At 40.9% G+C, this 25,053-nt stretch overlaps 1 protein-coding gene across 4 annotated transcripts in view; it reads left to right on the top strand.

Moving 5' to 3' along the window:
- Positions 1-2,052: 2,052 nt before the first annotated feature.
- Positions 2,053-25,053, top strand: part of CDKAL1 (CDKAL1 threonylcarbamoyladenosine tRNA methylthiotransferase) — a 236,361-nt gene continuing 213,360 nt past the window's right edge. The window contains exons 1-4 of one of the 4 annotated variants that reach the window (XM_083518683.1): positions 2,066-2,181; positions 3,435-3,468; positions 4,540-4,712; positions 6,529-6,641. In XM_083518683.1, the coding sequence (XP_083374809.1) occupies positions 4,543-4,712; positions 6,529-6,641 (283 nt within the window). In that variant the 5' untranslated portion in view covers positions 2,066-2,181; positions 3,435-3,468; positions 4,540-4,542. Of the gene's footprint in view, positions 2,768-3,434; positions 3,479-4,539; positions 4,713-6,528; positions 6,642-25,053 lie in introns of all 4 variants that reach the window. The other 3 variants (XM_083518685.1, XM_083518682.1, XM_083518684.1) reach the window with 3 other exon arrangements.

Genomic DNA, 25,053 nt, shown 5'->3' with positions numbered 1-25,053 from the left:
GAAGGTATCTTCAGGAGCCGTGAGCAAAATGTGGTTGGGCTGCCCTGCTTTCCTAACACGAAAAAGAAACTGACTGGGTATAAACTGGGGCTGCTCATGGTTGTTTAATGGTATGAATAACAGTAATCATCTCAAGGTGTTGTACAATAAAAACAGCAACATACAGTTAAAAACACAAAAAGCAATACATTTAAACAAAACTCAGCAACACAAAATACATACTCATTTCCCATTTATCCAGCCAGGAAAGTATTCAAGCAAAAGTGTCTTCAGTCATTCTATTTCACAGAACAGGCAGCCACCCACCCTAAAAACCCTGCTCTTGAGCTACTGTGGCTCCTACGATTTTTGGAGTCCTGCAAACTAGGGATCAGGGGCTTTTCCAGGTAGTTTAGGGCCTTATGCTAGTACAACATCCAAGAAGAAGAGCAGCCAGTGCAAAACTTAAAAGAAAGGTATGTGCTAGTGGTAATTTGTCTCCCACAAGCAACAGCTGCTGTGTTTTGCACCACCTGTAGACTTCAGTTCAATACCAAATCTGAGGAACGAGGCAGAATGAGTCCCAAAGTTGGGTCTGAAGACTGATTGAAATGGGGCTAGATAATCAAGATTCCTCCAGGAATGCCTGCAGGTTTGCCATGAGCCTCTCAAATACTTTGACCAAAATATTATTTGCAACAGGATGGTAGTTGTTAAATACCATAAAATCCAGGGTAGCTTTCCCCCCACAAATGGCTGTTGCCACCTCTGTGTGCAGAGATGCATTCATCAAGCCCTGCCTAGCTTTAATAAGCTGTGAAAGGCAAGGGTCCAAAACGGCCTGTCTGTCCTGTAGCAGATTTCTCAAAATAATAGAAGCAATGAAATAGGTCCCTTTCTCTGCCTTTATTTCATAAAATCTACGCACTGTGGTGATTGTAAAAAAACAGCCTTCAAGGCAGTTACAAAAAAAAGGAAAAATTCACAACCATACAAAAGTTAAAATACTAAAACATTAAAAGTACCCCTACTTTCTAAGCATCTGGTTAGGCTTCTCTAAACAATAATGTTTTAGTAGGTGGTGCTGTGGGTTAAACTAAACCTGATGGGCCTAGGACTTGCCCATCAGAAGGTTGGCGGTTTGAATCCCTGCAATGGGGTGAGTTCCTGTTGCTCGGTCCCAGCTCCTGCCCACCTAGCAGTTCGAAAGCATATCAAAGTGCAAGTAGATAAATAGGTACCACTCCAGCGAGAAGGTAATCGGTGTTTCCATGACCTGCTCTGGTTCGCCAGAAGCGGCTTAGTCATGCTGGCCACATGACCCGGAAGCTGTATGCCGGCTCCCTCAGCCAGTAAAGCGAGATGAGTGCCACAACTCCAGAGTCGGCCATGACTAGACCTAATGGTCAGGGGTCCCTTTACCTTTAAGCACAATTACGTGCTCTACCACGTTTTCTGTCTTCATCTCAGGACTTGTGTCACCTGTGCTCTAGCTGCTGTTTGACCTGTTTCATTGCATGTAGCTCCCTAATGTCCTAAATAACCTAGGTGTTGAATGTCAGTTTTAATTATGTTTTGGCCAATATATTTGTAGAGCGTTTTTGGGCGGTAACGGCCCAACCTTAGGGAAGTCCACCTACTTCAGTGCAACTCACTTCCAACAAACCAGGCGCAGCAAGGTTTCCGCTTCAAACCTAAATAAGCGATTTCCCACCTGTTCCTTTAGATTACTATTTAAAGGCATGCTTCAGTAGACCCGTGTGTGTGTGTGTGTGTGTGTGAGAGAGAGAGAGAGAGAGAGAGAGAGAGAGAGAGAGAGAGAGCTTGATTGGGACTGGGACTGGGACGGGACAGCGACACGTCCTCCTAAAGACAACAGCACACACCCAGGCAAGGGATGAATTTAACCTTCAAGCTGCTCCAGAATTTGTGACGGGAAAGGCGGGGCCCTCCTTGGCTATCCCCGTCCAATCAGACAGCGATTCTATTTCGGGAGCCAATCACACCACTTGGGGGAATCTCCCAGGTCCTTCCTTCTCCCCGTTGCGCGAAGCTGCCAACGGCCTAAATTTGTTCTTTCCCGGACGCCGTCGAAAGGCCGTCTCTCTCTTCCCTCCCCTCCTTCCCGTTTAGCTGCGTAGAGGGGCGGCGTTCCATCATGGCGTCGTCCATGTGAGGCGAGAAGCGCGTCAGGTTCCGCAGGTAAACTTTTCGTTGTTGTTGTTGCTGCTGCTGCTGCTGCCGCCGGTCGACGGGTGGGGTGGGCGAGCGGGCTAAGTAACGGCTTCCCGCCGTGAAAGCGGCCCGCAGCGTGCAGTGGGGGCGCGGCGGTCAGAATGGGCCCATATGGCCCCTTCTCCTCCTTTAGCTTCTCCCTCTCAGCCTTCAGACGCGAGCCGTTTCTCTTCCCGGCAGCGCGGCCCACCTCCCTCTTCTCCCCCCGCCGCGAATGTCCCTCACGGGAGCCACCTCGGGGTTGCCACTCCACCCCACCCCCGGTTCTCTCGGTACAACCTCTTCGCAGCTTTGCCCAGGGAAAGAAGGCAGAATCTGGAGGGCGGCTGAGGGCTTTTGGCGGGACTGAGGGGTCCGCCGTAGAGTTTTCAACTTCGGCTGTTGGGGTTCGAGCCACAAACGTGTGAAGACGACGTTGCGTGTCTGATCCAGGGTGCCTTTTGTGGCCCCTAGGAAAAGCGAGGACGCAGCTGGTGTGCGAAGCTTGCAGTTTTCTAGCGAGGGAAGCATCCAGCAATGTTGTGGGATGTAATGTTTTCCGCGACAAGATGCTGTGAGTCTCGCCCCCCCCGAAAGGTTTACATTTCTAAAAAAAGATTTTGAAAAACGAGTTTCCATCATATTCATATCCATATCAGCCAGTAGAAAGGCCTTGAACTTGCATACACAAATTAGCGTATTCTTACGCATTCTTAAGAAATATGTCTCATTTATTATTATAAAATTACAAGCTGAAGATGAAAATGAACACACACCTACACACACACACTCTTACATGAATCCAAACCTCAGGGGGAAAAACATGTTATAATACACTAGAATTTCAAAATACTCTAAATTTATTCATTCATTCTTTGCTGAAGTACATAAGATAATAGTGTATTCCTGCATCTGCTGGTTGGATGGAATTAGGAAGGAATACCAGCATGGAGAAAATGAGTAGCAGAAAGGCAAGTTCTTCCACTAGTTCTTTCATTCATTTCCCCCCAAACTAAGGAAAATGGTGGAAGGAATATGCAATCCCAAGGCTCATTCCCAGTTTTCCTCAAAGTAGAATATGTTGCGTCTGTGTATACATATATGAAATATCATTGGATGGAACCATGACTTAGGCATTTTGAATCATTTATTAAGTATCTGTAGAAACATATCAATTTGCCTCAGCCTTGGTGATTTATAGAAAGTATAATTATGATTGAAAACCTTTTGATTTTTTTCAGGATAAAAAAATGCTGGAACGCCAAAGATAAAATAGTAAGTTAAGGTACAGTGTTGTTACAATAAGCTATTTAGTGTTGCTGGGTTATAGTTTAAATTGCTAAGAACTATAGTGGGTTTACAGCTAGGGCCCAGATGAACAAGATGCATTCATCTGTTTTTACTGGGTGCTTAGTTCTTTAAGATAATGGACCATCATTACCAAGCATAAATATCTGTTACATCTTCTGAGATGCTAATTAGCATTATCAGCAAATTTCAGACTCAGTTGTGTGTATATAGACACTGAGTAGAATGGGAACCACATGTGTAGCACCTGTTTGTGAGCTCAGTACTTCATCTAACTAGGGATGTGTGTACTGAAGACCCAGAACTAGATAAATTTCAAAGGGTTCAATATTCCAGGCAAAATATTTAGCTAATCTATTATTATCCATTGTTACAGACAGATAAAAGGCACATGGAATGTTTGTAGGGAATTGCTGAACTGTCTTGTATAGTGAATTAAGATATGACTTAAAACATGTACTGGTTATAATGCTGGCAGGTACCCTTATTTCTGGCATTAGATAAGCCAGGGGTCACCAATCATTTTGGGCCAAAGGGCAAGTTTGTAACCCGGAAAAGTGGTCACGGGCATCACATGCACACATCACAACTAAACATGCTTCACAACCTACTTGACTAAAGTAGAATGTTTCTTTCAAACTTAATTTTGGCTGGGGCAGGGAGTGGACCCTATGAGCAATAGGCACATGTGTGCCTGTGGATGCAGTGTTGGCAACCCATGAGATAAGCTTTCATCAACATATATGGACATATCAGTCACTTTGACTCTTATTTAAAACTCAGATGCCCAGCTTGATTCAGTGCTGCTGTTTAAAATGCATTGTTAATTATTGGGTCATTTTTTCTACCTGTAGGGTCTCTAACGACATTTAAGTATTTTAATGAATATTGGGTTAACAGTTTTATAAATAAATTAGTCTAGTTGTGTTGCTGTATTATTAAAAAGACATGAGGAATTGTTTTTAATGTTTGCTGTGTAGAATAGTATGTATATTTTTTCAGTTCTTGATCTTACACGTTGTACTTCAATCTTCATAGAAAATGCCTGCTGTCTGTGATTCCCTCCTTGGAGACATTGAAGATATTATCTCAGAGCAAGACCCAAAGCCGCAAGACCTGCAGTTCAGGAGAAAAAATGTTATTCCTAAAGTGCGAAAACGCCATTCACAAAAACATGTAGAAACAGATTATGATGATCCCCCAAGTGACAGGTATGTTTGTTTTTTGCCAGTCGTATGTGGAGAGATGGTTTTCGTTGCATAACTAATGTACACAATTGATGCTTTTGAATTATGGTGCTGGAGGAGACTCTTGAGAGTCCCATGGACTGCAAGAAGATCAAACCTCCATTCTGAAGGAAATCAGTCCTGAGTGCTCACTGGAAGGACAGATCCTGAAGCTGAGGCTCCAATACTTTGGCCACCTCATGAGAAGAGAAGACTCCCTGGAAAAGACCCTGATGTTGGGAAAGATTGAGGGCACAAGGAGAAGGGGACGACAGAAGACGAGATGGTTGAACAGTGTTTTTGAAGCTACCAGCATGAGTTTGATCAAACTGCGGGAGGCAGTGGAAGACAGGAGTGCCTGGCGTGTTCTGGTCCATGGGGCCATGAAGAGTCGGAAACGACTAAACAACAACAATGTGGAGAGATAGAAAACACCAGCACTTGTACTGATTGAATGATTTACACTTGAAATAACCTGAAAACTTTAGGTCTTAGTCTTGTTGAACATATTAATAACTTGAAATATTTTACTACACAGACTACAGCGTGTGTTAGGTTGATTCTGTTTTAATATAGTGAGTTCTCTTTCTAACCTCATGCATTTCAAGTAACAGGACATTTGTCCTTTGTAAGTGAGAAAAATGGGTCTATGAGTATAAAGCTAAACAAGTAGCCCATTATACTTCCCTTGTTGCAGACTTCTCATAGTCTTCATGTTAGCCACTGTGAGAACAGGATGCCAGACTATGACTGATCCAGTTAGGGTTTTGTTAATGTTCTTGTGTAGATAGGGATCTTACACTAAATGGTGGTGAGTTACCCTCTTACAGAGAGCATGAGCCCTCCTGTGGTGCAGTGTGTCAGTGTGTCTGGCTGTTAACCAGAAGGTTGGTGGCTTGACTTCACCCCCAAAGGTGCACTCCTCCAACATGTAGTTGCTACTATTTATTGTTTTAGCTGTGATGTGTTTTAATACTTATTCTAAATTGCATTTAAAAATATTATATGACTTGTGCAATCCCACGTTACTTGTTCATGAGTTTAGGGGGTCCTATGATGAGACAGAAAGCATGGGATGAAAACACACCTGCAGAAATGCCATTGGGTTACGGCAGAAAAGCTCTGCTGGCTGACTGCTCCACCAGCAGACTTCTGCCTGAAAATGGAGCAACACAGGTGAAGAGAGTGTTTGTGATTATTTCTAACCTCCCTGATTGCATGAACATATTCCCAGCAGAAGAGGGTCTGGAACAACTTAATCTCCCAGTGACTTCGGTGGAAAGATGTTGCGAACACTCCATAGCCATTACTACAGTGGATCTGATGCTTTCTACCTTTGGAAGAAATGTGACTGTAGCGTTGCTTTGTCTGTTAGTCAGTTTTGGTATTTCATATAGAAGGGTGGGAGCAGTACTTGTAACAATATCTTTGTATCCCTTTAGCTGTGCTCCTACCTTAAGCTGGATAGCTTCTTCTGTTAACATTTTATGATTTAACTCTTTTGTCAAGCATTTCAGGAATAAGATCCTTGTCCATCTTTTTTCCCATGCTTATCATTTTGTCACTATTGGATCAAAAGCCTATATTTAATATTTTTTCACTTTGTGCAGTTCACACAAACATTCAGCAAATCATACATTTACAGTAATTTCTTCGCCAAAGGATATTGTGAGCACTGGTCATCATAGCCTTATACAGATCCTAAGTGGTAGTATTTTATAATGGCCAAAGCTTTGTTTTCTGATGTGGATGAAATGAAATGAATGCTCTTACCTATTTTCCTTGCCTTTTTCTTTGATAGTGTTATTCCTGGTGTACAGAAAATTTGGATACGCACCTGGGGATGTTCTCATAATAGTTCAGATGGAGAATACATGGCTGGACAACTGGCTGCATATGGATACAGAATTACAGGTAATCAGCTTGACACATTTGAGCTCAGGATTGTATAGGAGCTTGAATATGCTGCCATTCTTTCTAGTATCTTAATATTATTTAATATTACCCAATATCTGCAAAATGAACAGTTGACTTTCATTTGCTGTAGGATGGCTTTTTCTAGTAGCATAAATCCAGGCCTTTGAGGAAGTTCTTATTATAGACATGCGAAACTGGAAAGACTTGAAGATTATCTAGTTTTTTCTCCTGTAGTGAAACTGGGTCTGACCTGTCTGACAGAACTTATAACTATAGTTGTATATCTCCTAAGCAGGAGAAAGCAGCCATCAAATTTACTAATAAAAAGGCACATTTTATTATCTTCAGTACAGATTTAATTACTTTATCTTTACAGCTAAAGGGGATGTTTAAAAAATGAATACTGAGATTCCAAGGAAACTTTGAAATTCCTACTATTGTCTGACAAGGCGTAATAAATGTAGTGTTATGGTGGGACTTGGTCTCACAAACACCCATGTTTGCTGACTATTTCCTTTTGTGTGAATGGAGTAAATGTAAAGCTTCTGATCATAGTTTACAGCAAGCTGAGTATGGGGCTCTGGTTTCTAGTTCATTAACAGACCCATTAACAGATCTGGGCTTTGTCAGGCTTATTTGTAAGGCTCTGTAGAAATGTGGAACACTTCACTAGATATCCCTTCAGAAATGGTGAGCCCTGAACTCTATTCAAGTTCCAATGATATTCCAATATAAGCAACGCAGGAACAAGGTGTGGGACTGTGTTGAGTAGTCATTCTCCTGACACTGATTAACCCTGATTAACCCTGTTCCTTGGCATCTTAGCACATAGCACAAATATCTACAGGGAGAGAGCCGTTGTGTGTGCCTGGGTATGCATGAAGGCTTTCATGCAACCTGGAACTCCGCACAATCAGTATTCCATTTTTGTGCATACCCTGTACAAAGTCTCCATCCCTACAAGCTTTCACACTGGATATTCCAGTGGCACCAACTATGGGAGGCTCAAGGGTATCCAAACACCCACAAAAAATTGTTGTAGGTGCTTAGCATCCAGACCGCAGGGCCCCACGCGCAACTTCTGAGGTCTCGGAAGGCCTCAGACAGCATCTCCAAGGCCTTGCATGACCTCAGAGTTGTTGTCCATGGTCTTCTGAGACCTTGGAACCCAACTTCCAGTAGCACCAGAAGTCAGGTTCTGAGGCTGGGGGGCATGCGTGACGCCATGATGTCACAGTCACTGGGCACTCATAACCTGGGGCCCAAGTTGGCACATTCAGACTCTGGGAAGCGGAGGTTCTAGTTGGTGTGGCACCTCTTCCTTCCTCTCTGTTGCTTTATACTGGAACTGTTAATGCCCAAGTAGGCATTGACTCAGAAATTATTTTGTGGAAGTGTTCTGCTTTATAAATACCACTGATCGTAAAGCCTTTAATAACCTTTAATGATTATTGCTGAGTTTCTTATCTCCTCCCCACTTATACCTGGCATTTTATAGACCTTAAATTGTACTTACCTTTAGTATGCCCTAGGTGGCAGTACTGGCTAACATCTTTGTGGTTGTTGTTTTTACTAGCTGTGTTCCCAAAATGTAAAAATGCCTGTCTTGCATGCTCTAATAATTTTAAAGTGATAGTAAGATACTGATTTCAATCTTTTGAGTTAGGCATAATTTGTAGCAATTTATTTCCATACTCTTAATATATGGGATTTTCCTGTTTCTGTCGTTTGCTGACATCCTGAATTTCTTGTTGCTATAACAGGATTGACCTCAAAACCATTAAATGACTGTTTAGTAATGGATAATTTTGGTTGATTTGGGTTAGTGTTGGTGTTGCAAAATCATAAAACTAGGCTTTAAACTTGTAAACTTAAAATTATATTTTCTGTTCAGGTAGACTGCAATTTTTTTAAAGGGAGTTGCACCTAGAAACTTGGATGCATAATACTTACTTTCAAATGGTAGTTTCCTAAGTAAGTCACTACTCTTCCTGCCCTTTTAATAAGGACAATTTGAAGACCCACATCTTTTGTAGTATGTGACATATAGCTTCAGAGGTTTTGGGGCAACAAAATGGCAAATGAAACACCTTGTAAACAGTTGAAACATGATGCACACTAGGACAAAAGAATCCTAACTTCACATATGGTAATAGGATTTAAATTGTTGGTAACACCCAAGGAAAATAACTCTTGGGGTCATGGTGGCTAGCTCAATGAAACCATTTAGTTAGTGACTAAGCTGTAGTGCTGAAGAAAATAAATTCCATGCTGCGGATAATTGAAAAGGGCTTGAAAATAAAATGCCTCATATAATACTCCTCATATGCAAGTCCATGGTTCAGTCACATTTGATTTAATTTCTGCACCTTAAAAAGAAATTGTACATCTGGCTACAGTGCAGAAAAGGTTAACCAAAATGATTGAAGTGTTAGAGTATATTCCCTATGGAGAAAATACTATAAGCATAGAAAAAAGATGACTGAAGGTTAGCATACTACTGTAGCTTATAAAATTATGGCGATATGGAGGGGCATTCTTCCTCATATTATTAAGATTTGACACTACTAATCACAAATGATTGACAGTTGATTCAGAATGGATAATAAATTTGTTCAACATTTATTTTATGGAACTTGCTTCCACAAGGTGAAACAAGTTTAGGTGTTTTTAAATGAAATTAGACAAACATAAGGAAGTCTGATCTATCAGTGGACATCAGCCATGATAGTTAAATATTACAGCCTGGTTCAGGGGCAGTGTTCTTCTGCATGCTAGAAGGAGTGGGGGAAACGGCTGAGGGTTTTTTCCTTCATGCCCAATTGACAATTTTGTATATAAGTCAATTTAAGTAATTTCCATTAGTAAAACTACTAAACAACATCATCTATCATTGGAAATGGAATTCTGGGCTAGATTGATCCTTGGGCTCCTATATTCATTCTAAATTTCCCACAAATATTAAATATTTGTAGTAAATTCTGAAAAAGCTACTGATGATAGTAAACTACATTATTGAGAGCTGCAGGAGTGTTACAGTTTGACGCAATGTATTTGTTAGATGCATATTTCCAATGGATTACTTTAATTAACTGGGTTGCTAGTATTTTCAGCGTGTTGCAAAAGTCACACACTGATTTTCTCTTGGACCAATCCTAAGCTCTCAGAAAAGAAACCCGACCGGCTTTTGTACAGTGTGAACATCCCTCTTCACTGTCAGAGGCTGGAGGCCTTCGCATTGCTGCAGCAAAAAGCTCTACCTCTGTTGCTGATGTGTTCCGAGGGCAGTAAGACGAAAATGGGAGTGTGTGGATCAGGGTAGACTTTGGTTGTGCCAGCTATTACAGTCACATATCTGAAATGGAAGGGGCGGGGACTGTGCCACCTTTGATGGTGGCATGATTTTCTCTCCCATTGCAAATAGTTGGAGGGAACATTTTAAAAAGGAAAAACTGGTGAGGTGAAAAACAAACCCACATTGAAGCCACCACCATTCCTTTTGTCTGGCCACAACAATTCTTGGTAAGACTTTGAGAGTGGTAGTTCCTCCACTACAGACTCTTTCTGAAACCGCTGTGGGGTTGCTGTGCCCTTTTCCAGCAACCTAGTTTCCAATTAGTTATGAATAATACTCAAGAAGTGAGATATTTTCTGTTTGAGGTGGTGCACATGCTACTTACATTTGCACAAAATTGCTATAAGTTCTGGAAGGCAGCCTGCCAAATTTGTTGCGGTAAAGCCCATTTTTCTGTCGAGCAGCGTTCTTTGTTTCATTGACATTTAGCTTACTCACCTTGGATGTATCTGGAATCTTTTGCTTTCCCGCAAAACACAGATTGGAAGGTCAGTTAAATGTTGTTGCTGACTTGGATGGCTTGTCAAAGACTAAAGTTTTTAGTTGCCAGCATAGGATGAATGCAGTTTGAGCTTTGCACTCAATTGCATGCTTGTGAGTATTTTGGCATTTCTGCCCTACCACAATGAAGCATTATTTTGTGTAAAAGCAGAGAGAGAGAGAGACTCCCACTGAGCAGAAGACACTGACATTTGTCTTCTATGTCAAATCTTTGGCACCCGGGTCTACTTATAATGCAGAGCAACTTTGTCTTGGATGACTATAAATAGCTATTTGACTTCAGCCAGCCAAAAGTGAATTGCTGTTGATTAGTAAAAGGTATTGCAATATAAAGGAGTGAGGTTTTTTGGCTTGCTTTTTAATGCAAGACAGATGCTCATATATTTTTAAGACCTTCAGACCTTGAAAGTTCATTGGCTAGATTTCAGGGGCAAAACATGCTTACTCATTTGTTCTGTACTGTGGTTGTTTGCTAAACTGAAATCCTAAATTGTATTCGGCTTTTTTAATATAGTCTCTTATTTATGGTGTGGCATCGTCCTGCTTTACAGGTCTTGTAGGATTTACCTGCGGTGAAAAGGGGAAAATAAATCAAAGCATCCTATGAGTGTAATCATAGGATGGTTTGTAATCAGTTTGTGCAAAGCATATCTTTACAATGTTAGATCCAGTGAAATATTTCAATTACCCTTTCTCACTTTCCATAATTCACAGCTCTTAATTACTACGACTTTGGAAAGGGCTATGTAAGTTTTAGGTTTTGACTGTAGTTTTGTGCACACTTAAAGGTAAAGGGACCCCTGACCATTAGGTCCAGTTGTGACCGACTCTGGGGTTGCGGTGCTCATCTCGTTTTATTGGCCGAGGGAGCCGGTGTACAGCTTCCGGGTCATGTGGCCTGCATGACTAAGCTGCTTCTGGCGAACCAGAGCAACGCACAGAAACGCCATTTACCTTCCCGCCGGAGCGGTACCTATTTATCTACTTGCACTTTTATGTGCTTTTGAACTGCTAGGTTGGCAGGAGCAGGGACTGAGCAACGGGAGCTCACCCCGTCGCAGAGATTTGAACTGCCAACCTTCTGATCGGCAAGTCCTAGGCTCTGTGGTTTAACCCACAGCGCCACCCGCGTCGCATGCACACTTACCTTGGAATTAATCCTATTGAGTGTAGTGGGATTCATATCTGAGTAAATGTATTTAAACAAAGCAAAGACAATCAAGTATAAAATACCTGCAGAATTAGGTTATGGTAGATCTTGGATGACATCTTGTTTAGTAAGCCAAATATGAAAAATCGCTGCTCCATGCCCTATCTGGTCTTTCCATTTAAATGGAAGGGGCCCACATGTAAGATCTCTCCTCTCCTTAGATCTGCATGGAACATGGACCTGTAACGAGAAGGGTATGCCAGGCCTACATCACTGATACCTGTCTGGCAATTAACTATTGCATTGAATTGGATCGGATGCTGAGAAGTTTGTAATACAATCGTGTTAGTCTTCTCATTCCTCTCAAGTAGTAGTCCACTGTATTTTGTGCCAGCTGTGGTTTCTCAGTATATATCAGGGATCGTTTAGAGAGCATTGCAGCAGTCTGTCTTGTCTTTACAAAGACATAAACAATAGCTTACAGATCCCTACTTCCCAGGAAAGGTTTTGAGTGCATGTGGATGACAGTCTGTCATAATACCATACAGCTACCATTTTGCCCTTCTAGTACTATTGATTAACAACATAAGAATAGCCCTGCTGGATGAGGCCCAAAGGCCTTTCTAGTCCAGGATTCTGTTGTCACAGTGGCCAACCAGATGCCTAAGGGAAGCTCACGAGCAAGGCCTGGGCACAACAGTACTCTCTCCACTTGTGATTCCCAGCAACTCTATTCAGGAGCATTCTGTCTCTGACAGTGGAGGGAATGCATAGCTATTGTGGCCAGCAGCCACAGAATAGTCTTTACTCCGCAAGACTATTTCTGATCTTTTGGAAATAAGTTCCATACTTTAACAGTGTGCTGTGTGAAGAGGTACTTTCTTTTGTCTGTCCCAAGTCTTCCAACATTCAGCTTCCTTAGATATCCCCAGGTTCTATTTCACTTGCCATTTGTTCAAAACTAAAAAGCTCCAAATGTAGTAATGCTCTAGCCTCTTGGTCATTTTAGTTGCGCTTTTCTGATCCTTTTCCAGCACTACAATATCCCATGTACCTTCTTGTCCGCTTACTTTTTGGGGGTCAAAGTTTGTGTTCCTTTTTGTTCTCATCCAGACAGTACTTTTTCTAAATGGTAATTATGGCTTACATTGCCACTGATTTTAATTGCGGTTAGTGCTAGCAAGGCATTGCTGTTAGCCAGCCTTGCAGCTACTAAAGCCTTAGTTAAGAGCAGTGTTAAATATTGTTAAGTTGTGGGCATCCATCTGTCTCAAAAGACAATGGATGTGCCTCGGGTGAAGTCAATGTTTATCAGCATTGAAGTGACCTCCCTGGGGTGCAAGCCTGGGCAGTGTGTATGTACGGAGGTCCTGACCCTGTTCTTGGTGTTGCTGAGGAAAGCAGAGCAATACTTTTAAGCTGCTTTGGCACTAGCTTAGTTGCAGGACTTGCGGAAGGAGGTGCACAAGGTGCCATAAAACTGTCTAAGGAGCCTCCACTCCTGATTTGTGTAGAGTTTATTCCTTAGCCATTTCTTTTCCTGATGATATCCCGCAAGTCTGCAGAGGTTTAGGACCAGAGTTTTCCTTCTAGATGGGCTAACTTTCCAGGTTGACGAGCCCCATCTCCCCCTCACTTCCCTAGCACATGCACTATTCATCTCGTCTGCTCAATCCACTGGAGCCTGTCTTCGCATGCAGGGGAAGTCCCTAACTCACTGACACTGAGAGTTTCAGACTCATTGGCTACCCTCACTTGGTTTAGCCTGCCAGGTGAAGCCCTTCCTAGGGTGTGGCTGCTGTCGCATGTTGACAGCTTCTAGGAGCCACAGGTGAGAGCTGAGTGCGGGGTGGGGACCAAAGGTGGACAAACCACCCCAGAAGGAGCATGATGTGTCCCCCACCAGAGGTGCTACCCCTCCCCTAACACCCCATACACCCCAATTATAACAGTAGAAGTATAGTATTTAACCACTACAGTTGTACCTCTGCTTCCAAACGCCTTAGGAGTCAAACGTTCTGGCTCCCGAATGATCAAAAACCAGAAGTGAGTGTTCTGGTTTTCGAACGTTCTTTTGGAAGCCAGACATCTGATGGGGTTTCTGCGGATTCTGATTGGATGCAGGAGCTTCCTGCATCCAATCAGAAGCTGCATTTTGGTTTTCGATTATTTTGGAAGTTGAACGGACTTCCAGAACGGATTCTGTTTGACTTCCGAGGTATGACTGTATTGAGGTTTACAGGGATAATTTTTATCTTGTGATGTTAACCATGGATCTGAGATTGGGAGCATTGACTATCCTACACAGATACTTTTTATTTCCTTCTCTAGGAATCATACAATTACTTGCCAGAAGATGGCACTGTTTATCCATACTTAAAATAGGCCTTTATAGAAGATCTTGCTCATGAAGACTTCAAAAAGCACTGACACTTGGTTAAAAGGATTAAGTTTTATTAGATTTAATTTTCAGTATTTGTCACATAATAGATCAAATGAGAAATAATCACCTAGCTTATGAACAGCCTTTTACATTGCTGAGGCTGCTTCATATTTTCCAGGTGGCGTCTATTAAACAGTAGTGAGGTTCCATTTAAATTGCTGTACAGTTATGAATTAAACAATATTACATGTCTTCAGCCTTTCTAAACACCCTGGCAGATATATTTTCTTGTTTTTACATAATTTCTTGAATAAATAATCAAAAGTTTAGACCAAATTATGGATAGCATGTCATGACATCTGAGATGCTGGTAATTAGCATAGTTTCTCCACTTAGTAATCTGCATTTTGTTTTACTAGGGCAGTTTATTATAAAAACTGGGATGAAACAATTACGGACATTGAGACTGCAAATGATAGTTTTCTGCACTATGTCCTCAATATAAATATGGCTGGGTAATGATGCTTCATTGTATTATGTGCAATCTTCGAAAGCGTTCATTCATGAAAAGAGTCTGTATCCAAATAAAGCTTTCTGGTGTTAGGACGTTAGCAACATGCTTTAGATTGGACTTTCTCTGTCCAATCAGAGTAGTATACGGTTTTTTTCATTACGATCCATGTTAGCTAGTGGTTCTTGCTGATAAGCTGGGAATAGGGAGTACCAAACAGTTGTGTCTCACTTACCATAAAGGCTTGGTGTGTCGTCTTACCAAAAAACCCAAAACCCACAACCAGGTATGGCATATTTTTTCATCTTTTCCAGGTACGCAAGTTGTGAAAGTTGCTTCCCTGTATGAGGAAAGCTATTACGAGAGAGAGAGAGAAACAATTAAAGGTTCTATTTTGCAGCTGCTGCGACCTCCCTTTTCAATATTACACTTTGGGCGATACAAATTGACAGATAAGTTAGCAGACAACATGCTTTCTGGAATCATGAGCTAAATATTTGGCAGAACCTATGTCGTCTACCAAATAAAGGACACTGTCCTTGATGCTGCATAATATTTATTTTGTATAGCTTTGCATGTGTTATGTACTGCTTATTTCTACAGCAGTGATGTATAATGTACTGTTTATTTCTTCAGCAGTGATCCCAGCACTGCTTTGGGGCTAATATCTTCACAAGTAAATTAAAAGTACTTGTGTGGGTATGAGGTATGCAGCATACAATAAACTTGACTTCATGAATTTGTCTTAATGGTATTTGAAATAGCTTAAAGGTCTTGACAGGAGCCATGCACATTTTAAAATTCTAGATATAGTTGATTTTAATTCTAGGTGATTTTGGGATTGAATTTGTAATATGGTTCTTTTGGTTTTTGCAACTTGAAGTGGCATAGGCCAAAAGTGGTTTGTTTGCTTGTTTTTGAATGAAAGCCTTTCTAAATCTGTTTAGTTAGGTAATGTCAATACACAGTCAGATGAGTATTAAAGAGAATAATAAACCCTGAAACTTTATCAAACATTGGTTATTTTTGTACTGCAGTGGGTAGCGCTGTATGGTATTCTTATACATGACCACTGACAATGTTTCTTGTAAGAATGGATACAGAGTACAGGAATTAGATTCCTTAAAAGTGGATAAGTTCTCTGCCTCACTTTTTGAAGATGAGTGCAATGCAGGTTATAAAGACAGATACTTTCATTCCTTAAACCTAGTTTTAAAAATAAAAAGTTACATTCCGTGTTCTCCTTTCAATCTACAGGTTTTCACAGGCTTTGCAATTGAAGCACAGGCATTTGCTAGGACTTGTTAGTTGTAGCTGATGTTAATTTTTTCATGCCATAATTGGATTTGCAGAGTGTTCCAAGAATGATTTACTGTCCAGTTCTGCATGTCTTCTTTGGACTGGTCGTCGGCTTCCAAACATTTCTAGATTACAGCATGAGCCACTGAACTATCCAAACTGGTTGATGAGAACAGTACATGGTGGAGCAACTCCTCCCCTTCCCATAATCTTTTCAGAAACCAGTTTTTAAATAGAAAAGTCTTAACTTCAAGACGCTTCCTAGATGACATTTTGCCCTAACCTCTGCTTTAGAAGAAGCATACTCAGAAATCAGTAACCTTTTTTCCTGTGAGTCCATATGTTTAGAGAATATCCTTATTTTCTAATAGCTTGAAGGCCTGCAATCCACAGCTTCTAGTTTCTTGGCTGCATCCCTGGTTCTACTTTGTGTTTTACTAGTGTTTGCTGTGTTGGATCATCTCAAAATGGAAAGTTTAAAAGAAGAGGATCCATTTATTATTGAGCAAAGAAAAATCCCTAATGGAGAGAGAACTTTTTCACTTACAATTCACTTGCTTAACTCCTGGCTCAAGTCCCAAGGTCTGAATTTCTTTTGCCAGAAAAATACTTCTCTTCCTTGAAGCTTGGAGCTGTTCAGACTCAGTGCTATCCAAGCAATGTCCATGCCAAAAATCTGTTTCCTTCAGCATTCGATACCAAAGTAGATCTATTAGATGCATGTTATAATTTCTTGGTGAAAATGATTATAAAGGCATGTATTGTGTTCAAATAAGCTAGGAAGACTGAGCATATTCTCATTAAGAAGACTGGGAAAACATAAGAGTGACATTTTGGTTTGGAACTTCAGGTTTATAAGTATCTGAGGAGAGACAATATTTCACTTTGGCTTTCAGGCAAACTGCCATTGCACACCATATCATTCAGGCAATAATGTCAACATTCTTCTTGGAACTACATTTAGAACTCCTTGCAAGGGTAGACTTGGAACAAATAACATTTTTAAGTCTGTTATGTTTGTATAGCTTCCTTAACTCATGATAGCTGAAACATACTTTTCTGATTTAAATCCGGAGGCAAACTTTCCTTTTACAGCCATAAAGGTTTTTAAGTGGATAAGAATAAGAATAAATTGTCCTTGGAGGAAAATGGCCTGTGATTTGTGTGAATTTCCTGATTAGAAGCAAGCAAATCTGGACCACTGATTCATGCAGTAATGCAACAGGCAGCATTCTTTGAGGGCAGCTTCTGCTGCATCTTTGCATATTATTGTATAATCCAACTGCACCTTTGAAGAGGCACATTACCTGCCTAAAAGGGCTAGCCCTGCCATCAGGCAGAGTTAGGTGGCACTCTCTTGAGCCAGCACTCTGGTGGCAGCAGCTCTTGCTTGTTACTGGCCTGGGTTAGGTAGTGCACCTTATCCCAGTGCATCACAAACAGTACCTTTTGGGAAAGGCCCTTGACCAACCAAGCAGGAAGAGTGGCAACCAACCCTGTCCCCAAACTCCTATCTGTATCACATGTGCACCTGTGTTGCTCTGCTCATGTGGTGCATACAGTTGCTGCAGTGCAGAAATCGTTCGGGGAGAGCAGGAGTCAGATGATGCAGTGAATGAGGGCAGCAAGAATTGTGTGTGCCACACACCTTGCTTGCTGCCATCAGATGCTGTGGAGGACATTGTCCCATTACCAGGGTTGAAATACAATTCAGCTACCAGCCCAGTTGGCTTCTGTATATTTAATGGAAGGTTACCATCTTTGACTTGTGCAGGAAAATTTCTTGAGCTGACTCCATTTGGAAGGAGGTCGTGCTAGAGCAGTAAATCATGCAAAGACCCAGCAGGTGGTCTCAATCCCAGGTGGGTGCTTTTGCATGTGTGTTGGCTAGAACTCAGATCTATACTTCTTACACTGTGTTGTGGGATGCGCTAATATGGCATGGGGAAACTGTTGGTGTGCAGCAATAAATTAATAGCTCAACAAAGCCTTCAATTTTATTATTTTTAGCACATTAGCAGTTCTTTTCATAGTGCATTAATTGTTCACTACTGGAACTAAGCATTTGTGCTTTATCTATCCAACCAGTTTGGAGTGACATAATGAAGTTGCATTGTAGTACTCCACTACACCTTATTGGGCTGGGGGTTTCTAGTGTTGCCTTGTGTCCAACTCCTAGTTATATTGCTGTGTGCAGTTTTTCCTATGGCCCTTTATTCTCTCTCATTTCTGTATGGTTGTTGTGAAGTTCTATCCTATCTTCACATAGATGACTAGAAACATTTTAATGATCATCCCTAGTTGATGAGCTATCCTGAACCAGAACTTCCTATCAGACACCTTTTCAAACTCTAGTAGTCTAGTCCTATGCAGTTTAAATGGAGCCGCTCCCCTCTTTCTCTTTTGTACAGGCTTGACTATAAAACAAACACACACTTCATTCATTTCATTCAGTGTTTTTGTACTTCCCGTTTCATCCATTTTGGTGCACAGAGTTACTATTCTCAGTGTGCATCACATGTAAATCCTTCTTTCCAATACCACCTTCTCCTCTCTTCACTCGTCAGTCTGGCCTTGTATTTTGAACATGTACCATTTCTGAAGGCAGGAGTTTGGAGTTTTGATTGTGGTCTTCAACATGCTACCTAGAAACCTAAATTATTCTTCCAGGATTTCCAAAAATATATTGCAGAGCTATTGATGCAATCAATGACTTTGGCCCTGGGCCCACAGGCCCAGTGACAACATTTTCTCTCTCTCCCTAATTATTTAATATCCTACTGTACCAGAACCCCGCCTCTCTGGAGGTCCTGACGCTTCCCATGCAAGGATAACAGTTAATCACTTAAGAATGGTTCTTTTCTAGTGGTTTGCTTCTCTTTTTGCCCTCTTGCTCCGTGGCCTTTTTTTCTTCTGTGAAATGTGAGTTATCATTATGGGACAGGGGCTCCTATTACAACCCCAAAGGTTATGTCTGCATATTTGCCAGTGCATCTCAGCTTTTCTAAATTAGCTATTTTTGCCTCAAACAAAGCAAATTTGTTTCAGGAATGAGGGCTATGTTACTCTCAGCAGAAACTGAATTCATTTACTTCTTCTGTATCTACTTTCCAAATATATTTTCTGTTTGTTCAGGGAGTCTTTTGATAGGCTTCTGCTTTTTATTTGGGGGGGGGGCACAGCAGCTCTTAACTCTGAGAACCACTGCTGCTGTCTTAAAAGAAATTTCCTTCCATTTATGGCAGTCACAATAGATACTTATGGAGTTATTAGTTTGTGCGTCTTACCTTCTTCCCGATTCTTTTCCAGCTCCTATAAGACTTTCTCCCCTTTACTAAAAAGCCTCTGTGTGCCTTGCCATGGTGGCTCAGCAGCTGTTGTGCATCATTCATCAACTAGATGAACTACCTTTCTTTCCAGATAATTGAGTAAAATTTGACTGACTTGTTTGCTAATAATTTGTAAATAATGGTAGATATAGACTAGTATGGAAGCCCAAAGTATGACCTTCAGAATTTAATTGAAACTATCTTAAATTAGTTGGGTCTTATTCTCCTCAGATATGGGATGGGGCAATTAAAGGCTAGTTCTGGTATATCTAATACTTGACTTGCAATGCCATCTCCGTTTTTGATTACTGTTTTTGGTAAATAGCATACTGAACCTCTACAGCATGCATTTTAATGAGAACATTACTTTTTCCACCTGCTGGAAGTTGGAATGGCTATTGACATGAAATAAATGCACATGTTCAGTATTAATACTTCATGTTTCAGTCCAGACAAAAGTCTTTCAGTGTGGCATGCACGTAGTGAAAGTAAATTAATGTTTAAAGCTTGAACATTTTAAGTTCAGCTGGAGTCTGCAACATTTGTAATAATCCTGGAGAAGCTATTTAAACAGAATTGCTGAGTACTCTTTATCCTTGATGCACAGTTTGCGCAGGTAGGGTTGGCAATGCTAGATAACTGGTCTTAATTTAAATTAATCAATATCATTTTAAAACCCACTGGAATATATTTATGAAAAGTATTTGCAAGCCCTAGGAAAATTTCAGTTAATACAGTTCCAGTGCATTTTGCACATCCAAGTGTAGTGCACATGTTATATATTTAATGTTGCGAGAGATCTCATAAAAATATAGAATGTTAAAGAATGGACAGCTAAGGGACATACATCATCAGAAAAGTGGTTCTGAAAAAAGAGGCCAATGTCATCCGTCAGATCTTTAAAGTAGAATGCATCAGACCAAAGAATTTAATAGAGAGCTTATTTAATTAGCTTTATAAATACAAACACTGCATAGATACAACAGTCAATATGTCCTGTCTTTTTGTGTGTCTTTTTCCTGTTTTCAAACCTAATACATGTCAGTAGAGCATGAGGCTTGTAATCTCAGGGTCATGGGTTTGAGCCCCCATGTGGTATAAAAGATTTCTGCATTGCAAGATGTCTCTTGTGACCCCTTCTAACTCTACAATTCTATGATTCTAAATATGTTCAAACTTATTAACCTGATGTATATTACCATAAAAGACTGCCTTCAGTTTTTTATTTAAGTTGAGATGAACACAATTCATTTTTGTTCATCTTCAGCTAGGTCAATACAAGAATACGGTAGTGCAAAATCAGTTTAATAAATGCCCCCCTCCCCTGACCTTGGTGCAACTGTTTAAAGAGACATTCTGATTCTTTCTGAGGTCTTTGGGATTGTGAAAACTCAGAGAAGACTCCAAGGCTTCAGGAGCAGCCTGGTTTGGGCCAGGAGTCTCCAAAGGACACCCGCTTAGCCCTGGAAGAGCTCTGAATCTGCTTGATTTGGCTGGGGATTCAGGATTTCCTTGAATCAAAGGCACACCCCTGTTAACAATATAGTTCAGAGGGGAAATGCTAGAAGTACTATTTCTAATCTAGTGTGATATTTGCAGTGTGATATATTTTTCCTGGGTTTAATTTAAATTCAGATTTCAGCACCTGTGCAGCTTTGGGTGCCCATATGGAAATTATGTGGGCATATGACTGTTTCTTTAAATACTGCATTAAAATGTTGATGCATATTTAAGGAAACAGTCACATGCCTCTATGACAGTCTTTTTGCTTTAGAAACTGGTTTTCCCAAGGGCTGTAGGAAATGTTCTTTTAATTGTAATGTTGATCCTTCAAATCATTTTCAGAAATAGATGCTGCCTCTTATTTTTGCTGTTATGTGATGGGAAAGTGCACAGCTGAAAAAATTAATAAAGTCGTATTTGCCAATACATCAGCCACTGAATGTATGTAGCATGTTCATTGCTAATCAATTAGTTCAGAGCTCCAGAGCCACTACTGCCTTTATCTTGCTCTTTTCCTACCATATAATGGTCACAGCAAGTAAATAATGGGTGATATCAGCCTGAGGAGCAGCACTTCTTCACAGCAAGCTATGGCCCTCTTTTAATATATGCCACTGTGTCTTTTCGTATGGTCAGATAAGCATGACCTACATTAAAAGGGCCCCATGGATATGTCTAGTGCATCACTGTCTGTTTGGATTCTTTGCAGTGCATTGCAGATGCTCCTTGGCAGCTCCCACACTTTGGGACGACATGAGTAATGTAATGGTTTTGAACTGCATCACTGCCAGCAGACAGCGGAATGAGGGTTTGGTTTCCTGTGAAATCTTACTTGTAAGGATTGCATTCAGAGATAGAAGTTGCCTTCAACCTCTCCTGTCCTTTTGGAATAATATATGGGATATTCCTACTACTTTGTCATCAGCTGCTCTGGAGCTGAATTGGGTAGTATATGTACATTTACATGTACATCTTTTTTTAGAAAAACTAACCTGTACAAATAATTATTTTAGAATAATATTGCACTTTCTCTTTGGAAAGCATTCCATGCACACCAATAATTCTTTATAAATGTGAACATTATTCTGCATTGCAGAGGTCAGCTTTTTTTGTTTTTATTTCACGTCTTGAAGCAAGGTTTCCAAGTCAAGAACAAGGCTCTGATTTTTGCTTACACTATGTCTCTCTCGTACCCTCCTCCCTACCCCCAACTAGAGACAATGACCTGGTTTGAATGTAATGACATTGGAATGATAAACCATCATTTGTTGGCTTGAGAATGAGTCCTGTAACTGCACCCCCCCCCCTTTCTCGCCACACACCCAGCATTGGTGCCTAGTATGGCTGATTTAAACCCACAGTTTCCTGTTACATCCAAATCAGGAAATTGTGGTTTAATCCCTGCTTACTAACTAGGATGTAAAACTAGGGATCCAATCATGTTATTGGCACCAAAGTCAGACGTGTATGGCAAGGAGAAGAAGAAGTGCAAGAGCATACAGCTCATTCTCTTTCTAATAGACAATCATTTACTGGCCTAAAATCATTATGTTTGAATTAGGCCAATATCTGTAAAAAATCCTGAAACTGACCATGTATGAAATTTGTCTGGCACTTAACCAAGACCATGCAGTCAGTGCTGTGCAGATCTATGTAAACTGAAATAACTATTTCCTTTTGTCTTAAAGTTAGGGAATTTTTTTTTGGGGGGGGTCATGCTTTGCCAAGCTTGACTAGAAATTATTTGTGTTCCACTGGGAAGCCTACCTCATACTTCAGTAACCTGAAAATAATCTGTTGCTTTGATTTTGAAAATCCTCTTCTTATACATACACATGTGCTTTCTTTTTTCACGCCAGTTCTTCCTTCCCGCAAAACTGCCCCTTAACCATATAACCCCCCCCCCCGTTTTGTTACCTGCAGTCTAACTTACATTTATTTCTCTTCGTATTGCGGAGAAAAAGGTGAAAACAGTTCAACCAGTAAAAAGAAGCAGTTTGTGTTTTGTAGATTTCTAGATTTACATATTAGTAAATCATTGCTTCAGCCTTTATCAGATGTTTGCACAAAAGAAACACCCTGCTAGAATTATATTTGAAGCAGACCATCTGCTGTGGTTCCCAGTGTTGTCAGAAAGATAAGAAATGAGCAGTTTCCACAATGGTACCACAAAAGGCTGGCTCTTTATGTGTACTTGTTTGGTGGGAGGAGCTGGATTACATCTAGGATTTAGGTGATACACAGCTGAATAAAGTAAGCTGACATCGGTCATGTATCAGGATACAGAATTCTATCTTTAAGTACAGAACCACATCTACATACTTAAATCCTACATACTTAAGCCCTATTCAGGCTTTACAAAAAATAAACTTGCGTTGGAGGCTCAGGGCTGTGAATATTGGGCCTTCTAGTCTTGTCGTGTTCATTGTCAAGATCTCAAAGGGCTTTTTAAAAGTGTGTTTGCTTGAACACACAACCCGCTGTGCAATCAACTTTTGTGGGAAGGCTGTACATGTCTTGAAGTACAGGGGCTAGGTTTAGCATTCATGGCCCTCTTGCCTCCAGGATTGTTTGCCTTTATAATGGCTGAATAGGGCTTGATGGCAGAAAGTGAGGAGGAATTAAAGAACCTTTTAATGAGGGTGAAAGAGGAGAGTGCAAAATATGGCCTGAAGCTCAACATAAAAAAAACTAAGATCATGGCCACTGGTCCCATCACCTCCTGGCAAATAGAAGGGGAAGAAATGGAGGCAGTGAGAAATTTTACTTTCTTGGGTTCCATGATCACTGCAGATGGTGACAGCAGTCACGAAATTAAAAGATGCCTGCTTCTTGGGAGAAAAGCAATGACAAACCTAGACAGCATCTTAAAAAGCAGAGACATCACCTTGCCAACAAAGGCCTGTATAGTTAAAGCTATGGTTTTTCCAGTAGTGATGTATGGAAGTGAGAGCTGGACCATAAAGAAGGCTGATCGCTGAAGAATTGATGCTTTTGAATTATGGTGCTGGAGGAGACTCTTGAGGGTCCCATGGACTGCAAGAAGATCAAACCTCTCCATTCTTAAGGAAATCAGCCCTGAGTGCTCACTGGAAGGACAGAACCTGAAGCTGAGGCTCCAATACTTTGGCCACCTCATGAGAAGCGAAGACTCCCTGGAAAAGACCCTGATGTTGGGAAAGATGGAGGGCACAAGGAGAAGACGACAGAGGACGAGATGGTTGAACAGTGTTCTCGAAGCTACCAACATGAGTCTGACCGAACTGTGGGAGGCAGTGGAAGACAGGTGTGCATGGCATGCTCTGGTTCATGGGGTCATGAAGAGTCGGACACGACTAAACGACTAAACAACAACAACAACAACAAGAGGGCTTTAGTCTTTCTTGTAGTTTCAGTAGCTTCCATCAGATTTGTTGCAGAAATAGCCAAATAGTCACTTGTGAGCAAAGACATTGCAGGTGCTTATCTACAATTCTGCTCTTCCAAAGACAGGCCTGCCCAGCAATTGACAGTCCTCAAGTCACTTTGGAACTTGGTTGACTAGTGCTGAAACCATTTTTGTAATCTCCGTGATTGGAAGGAGAAGTTGGGTGTAGCCAGGTGGTCAGTGGCAACTTAACCCCACTATCTGAGAACTGCAAATCCTGTCATCTCTAACAAGCATGGACAGTCCCTGGGGTTGATGGAAGTCATAGTTCAGCAACTTCTGGAGGGCCAAAGGTTCCCCACACCTGAAGTTAACACTTGGGGATACTGCTGAGGTAGAGACTAAATCTAACCCCAATTGTTTCAAGGTCTCATCAAGGTGCATTCCAGTTGCATTCCAGTTGCACCCCAGATTTCAGCTTGTTTACATTACCCAATGGAACTCAATTGTAGCTATTGAGATTTGATGCAGGTACTTTGTGCAATGCAGACACACAAAAATGTCTGATCCATATATTTGTTCTGAAAAAGCATTTTTACAATATATGACATCGAATGTTCAGGGTGGATGCATCTGTATTATCCTGGTTGTCTGGTGGGTTTCAGAGCTTATTGACAAATGACACAGAAGGAGCTTCAGCTTGTAAATTGCACTTATGTTATCTATAATTTAATGCAAGTCTCAGTTGAAACTGCCTGTTTTTTATCAATTATGTGTTAAAGTAGATTGTGCCACAGGATTTGCTGCTTCTCAGCTAATGCCTTAGGCAGCTTAGTGGGGAGTCCCTCTTAGCAGTTCTGCACTGCGGATTAATACTATTTTCATAAATGTATAATAAATAAGCTTTCTTACTTAAAGATACAATTATATAAAAAGGCATTTCTAGAAAAACTTGTATTTTAAAAGGAGTTAATTTGCACTGTTTCTTGTCTGCATACTTTAAGTTCTTCT

Source organism: Podarcis liolepis, assembly GCF_965112155.1.
Source record: "Podarcis liolepis genome assembly, chromosome: 8".
Lineage (NCBI taxonomy): Eukaryota > Metazoa > Chordata > Lepidosauria > Squamata > Lacertidae > Podarcis > Podarcis liolepis.
This window is presented reverse-complemented; position numbering and strand designations above follow the sequence as displayed.